The following is a 4,600-nucleotide window of genomic DNA, read 5'->3' as shown; positions in this document are numbered from 1 at the left end:
GTTTCTCCTCCTCCCCGTGCCGGATGGGCATCCGCCGCCCTCTCCCTCTTCTCGATGCTGGTGGCATTTGGGACAGTGCAGGCCCGTGTGAGCGCGCAAAATGGGGCAGTAAACAAACTACAGGTGCGAGCGTCCGGATGTTCGAACGCTAGCAAGCCCGAAGTTCCAAACCTCAGTCCTTTGGCAGGTTACTCGAGCTTCCCTTTTGGTGGCGGTGGCATTTGCAGAACTGGTCAAATTCCATAAAAAAAAACAAAAATCATGTGAGCAAAATAGAGGCCTCCAATCTCCAAGACACTGGAAACAGAAGTAGTGTGGTGGTGGTCCATCATAGGCCGCGCCTATGGCGGAGTGCGCGGTCGTTAACGGCCGAGAAGAGTCCCTCACGTCCCCGCCATTGGAACTCTCCGCTCGCGGTCGCTGCACTGCCACCGGAATCTTCCTTCCTCCGATTCCCTCTCGTCTTCCACACCTTCTCCCCGCGGCCCGTGCGCGCCATCTGTTCGACGAAATATCCTCCCACCCCCTGTACATATACCCGCACGCGCCATTTCCCGCCTCCCCAAGCTACCCAGCTCCCTCCCTCCCTTCCTTCCCCTGCGCCGTCACTAGCGAGCCGGCGCCATGCTCCGGGCGCTCAACCCGTCCCCGTCCCCGCTCCGCGCGCGCCCGGCGTGCCGAGCCTCACCGCGGCGGCCCTCGCGGGGGAGCTGGGCGCGGCCCCGCGCCGCGGCGCAGCCGCCCGTGCGCCGGCCCTCCGGGGACCGGCTGTGCGCGCCGTCGCGGGGCGCCGCCGCCGCAGCCCTGCTGCCCGCGCCTGGTGCGACCGCGGCGGCGCCCGGGGCGCGGGGCGAGCTGGAGGCGTTCCTGGAGGTGGTGCCCGCGAGGATGCGGCGCGGGCTGGCGCTGCACCAGGAGGTGCGGGACCTCGTCGAGGTCGTCATGGACCTCGGCCGCCGCCCGGTCGCGCGGTTCCCGTCCGGGGACTGGGTCATCTCCGACCAGGTCGTCACCGCCGACGACCTCCGCCAGGCCGTCGCCAAGGTAGCTGCACGAGGCACGAGCTGATTTAGTTGCAAACGGCGTTACACCATGGTACTCCTACTTTTGCCGCCCCCGGATCCCCAAATAAACTACTAGATTTTCTCTGCCTGGCGGCGTGCTAGTGCCTCTGCAGCTGATCACAGATAATGAGATAACGGTGGCTTCTTGAAATAGACTAGTTGCTTTGTTAGTGCGTGGTGGACGCTAGATCACGATGCATGCTATTGCTATGACTAGCCTCTATCTGCTCGAAGTAGCTCTAGGCCAACTATATTGTGGACTCTGTTCCCCTTGTGGAGTCTCTGTTTCACTTATTTGGAAGATTGATTGGTATTGCTTTGCAGGTAGGTGACTTCTCTGAGGACAACCGATCTGGGATCAATCACTCGTTGCACCGGATCAGTGCTATCCGGAATCGGAAAGCACAGATCATAGGGCTCACTTGCCGTGTGGGTCGAGCTATATCTGGCAGTGCAGAGATGATCCGTGACCTAGTGGTGAGCGGTGGTTCGATATTGGTGATTGGGCCTCCTGGAGTTGGGAAAACCACTCTGATCAGGTACAGCACCTAATATCCATGTCGCCTCTCCAGATCAGCAGATGCTTCCATGTAATGGCAGTTAAATTCAATAATTTGGTATGATAATCTATAGATCAAAGATAGTCTGATGAGTACTGCAATGTGATGCTAATGAATGATGATGCTTTTAAAAAATACAGGGAAATAGCTAGAATTTTGGCAGATGAAGGTAAGAAACGTGTGATCATAGTGGACACATCTAACGAAATAGGAGGTGATGGGGACATACCTCACTCTGGCATTGGACGTGCTAGGAGAATGCAAGTTCCCAAAGTTACTATGCAGCACAACGTAGGTCCCCAGAGTTGTTCATTGATATGATTCAATTATTTGCTGAGGAATTATCGTGCCTTTTCTTAAAACTTCGCTCTCAAGTGTGGTGACACAAAGGAAACTTTGTTTTCTGCAGGTAATGATTGAAGCAGTTGAAAATCACATGCCGGAAGTAATTGTTATCGATGAGATTGGTACAGAACTCGAGGCAATGGCAGCTAGCACTATTGCTCAGAGAGGCGTTCAACTAGTTGGAACTGCTCATGGGGTGACAATCGAGAGCATAATTAAAAACCCTTGTTTGCAAATGCTCGTTGGTGGGATTGAGGTGCATTTTCTTGCTCTATTACTCTTTACCCAATGCATTTGCATGCTTGTGCAAATTAGCAACCTTCTTAAGGGACATTAAAGTGCCACAGTCAATTACTTTGTTTTGAAGCTTCGCATGGCAGATTTTAGTTTGGTTTATATTCTAAGCAATGGTGATCCCAGTTTACCTACTTCATATTTTCTTTTTGAAATTGGATTTCAATTGTGGAGCCCTATTAGCATTTTACCTTATGTCAACTCAATCTCTTCAATATTTTGTTTGTGGAAATATCAATCTTAAGTTTCTTATGTAGAGTGTGACTCTTGGTGATGAGGAAGCAAAAAAGCGGAAAGTCCAGAAAACCATTCTCGAGAGAAAAGGACCCCCTACATTTTCATGCGCTGTTGAGATGATATCCAAAACTGAATGTCGAGTCCATCACAAGTTAGATGCCACAGTGGATGCTATTCTTGCAGGTAACTTCCCAACTATTTAGCAATTATAAACCTCATGGGTCAGCACCTCAATTATTAGGAGTCATTGACATCTTCAGGCTTCTGAAGATCTGAACTCTAGTTCTGTGCCCTTCAACTCACTTTATTTTATACTCTCTGATACAGGGAAGCCTCCTAAGTTTGAAGCTCGCAAGATGCATAATAATTCTACGGAGTCAGAAATGCCGTTGGTGATACCTGATAGAGAGTATGAAATAGAATCACTGCCACTATATCAGGAAGATATGGTCACCAAGTCAATATCATCGGAAGGCAACATAAGCGAGGATTTTGCTGCCTCCAGGCAAACAAAAATCAAGAGTATGCCATTGGATGATAATTTTGGTGATGATTTTGTTTATACAAGGAAAGTAAAAGGGAAGAAATCTGTGCCTGGAAAGTCTCTAGTCCGTGTATACACATACCAGGTAAATGAAGAGATGGAAAACTTGGAGTCTTGGTTTTACTTTTGTTTTAGTCCTCAGTTTAGTAACCTAACACATAAGCTGCCTTGGATTTTATTTATGATATATATTCCTCAATAATAGAGAACACTAATTTTTCAGTACTGATTTAACTATTTTATTCTCAAACAAGTCACGCAGTATTTTATTTTTGCAATTAATATAATGTAACGAAGAAACAAAATGCTCATGGCATTTCTATTTCCTGCTGCCAGATATCAGAAGCTGATGTATTGCAAGTAGCAACAGTGATGGGATTTGATGATGAACTAGATGTAACAGATGACATCGGAGCAGCCGATGTGATTCTTGCATCAAGTTCTGAAATGAAGCAGAATCCTTGGATTCACAATGTTGCCAAATACCACAAGCTTCCCATATTTGTTGTTAAGGTCATCACACGATACATTGATTTTGTGCTATCTACTGCTGATTGTGCTTGCATTAACATACATCTTTTTTTATATTGTAAATGGCAGACTAATACGATGGCTCAAATAGTTAAGGCTATCAGAATGATTGTTGGAAGGGACAACAGATCAAGTAAGCAACCTAAGGTTATGGAGGGTGAGATAGAAATTGAGGATGATGCTCCGATACGTAAGCCATCTTTGGAGGAAATTGATGCTTTGGAGGTAATCAGTTTACCACATACTTGCCTCTGAATGATAACTCAAATGATTTTATGTTTTAATTGCAAAATTGATTGTCTTTTGTTAGTATAATTTCCCGTCCTGATTGAACATTATTTTCTCATTTCAATTTTCCTTCAATCACTATAAAATGTTGAACACAGATGATCTTATTCATACGAACGATTTGATGTCCACGATGAGAATGGGTTTTTACATGCTATGAGCATATTATGGCTTCTGATAGTCTGCCAATACATTAATATTGGTGTGTACTCTGTACACATGCAGGAGGCTCGGCTTGCAATCGAGTACATTGTTATTCCAGGCGGGGAGCCGGTTGAACTCCTCCCAAGATGTTCAGAAATAGTTGCTCGGCAGCTGGAGCTCGTAGAGAGCTACCAGCTACTTGCTGAAACCTTTGGAAGTGACTCCAATTCGAGGTTACAGATTCTCCCCGTGAAAATAACCAAGAAGGGTTCTAGTAAAGACAATGGAGTATCAAAGCCCACTAAGCAAACCGGATCGGATTTGATCTTCAGTGAGAATGGCGGCGGCTCAAGTTTTTCTCGGCTGCCCTTTCTGCCAAAGTGACCCGTCTAGATTGACCGTCTGATCACCACTCTCGAAAATGTACATCATTCCTGCCCCCTCATTGTTGGTCTTATTGTACAGCATTGTGCAGTGTTGTAAATAGTGTTGAATGTTGAAGAAGCGAAATAACAAAGCTAACTGTAATTGCCTTCCATTCTTTTGCTGGAATAAAATCCGCTCATTTCTGGCGTCTTAGCCAGGTCAGCTCA

At 46.9% G+C, this 4,600-nt stretch overlaps 1 protein-coding gene across 1 annotated transcript; it reads left to right on the top strand.

Annotated features, from left to right (window-relative positions):
* Positions 1 to 404: 404 nt before the first annotated feature.
* Positions 405 to 4,600, top strand: LOC136541528 (protein SEEDLING PLASTID DEVELOPMENT 1-like). The gene is made up of 9 exons (XM_066533462.1): positions 405 to 1,044; positions 1,389 to 1,603; positions 1,765 to 1,915; positions 2,034 to 2,225; positions 2,521 to 2,683; positions 2,828 to 3,129; positions 3,381 to 3,557; positions 3,645 to 3,800; positions 4,089 to 4,600. The coding sequence occupies exons 1-9, from the start codon at positions 625 to 627 to the stop codon at positions 4,389 to 4,391; spliced, it is 2,079 nt and encodes a 692-aa protein (XP_066389559.1). The 5' UTR covers positions 405 to 624; the 3' UTR covers positions 4,392 to 4,600.

The sequence above is a fragment of the Miscanthus floridulus genome, chromosome 3, assembly GCF_019320115.1.
Source record: "Miscanthus floridulus cultivar M001 chromosome 3, ASM1932011v1, whole genome shotgun sequence".
Taxonomy (NCBI): Eukaryota; Viridiplantae; Streptophyta; class Magnoliopsida; order Poales; family Poaceae; genus Miscanthus; species Miscanthus floridulus.
The sequence above is the reverse complement of the archived record's forward strand: the minus strand, read 5'-3'. Positions and strand labels throughout refer to the sequence as shown.

Excerpts from the sequence above, each read along its gene's own strand:
- LOC136541528 (XM_066533462.1), top strand. The coding sequence starts at position 625 with ATGCTCCGGGCGCTCAACCCGTCCCCGTCCCCGCTCCGCGCGCGCCCG. Across the intron at positions 1,604-1,764 it reads GGGAAAACCACTCTGATCAG|GGAAATAGCTAGAATTTTGG; the intron begins GTACAGCACCTA and ends TAAAAAATACAG. Across the intron at positions 3,130-3,380 it reads TCCGTGTATACACATACCAG|ATATCAGAAGCTGATGTATT; the intron begins GTAAATGAAGAG and ends TCCTGCTGCCAG.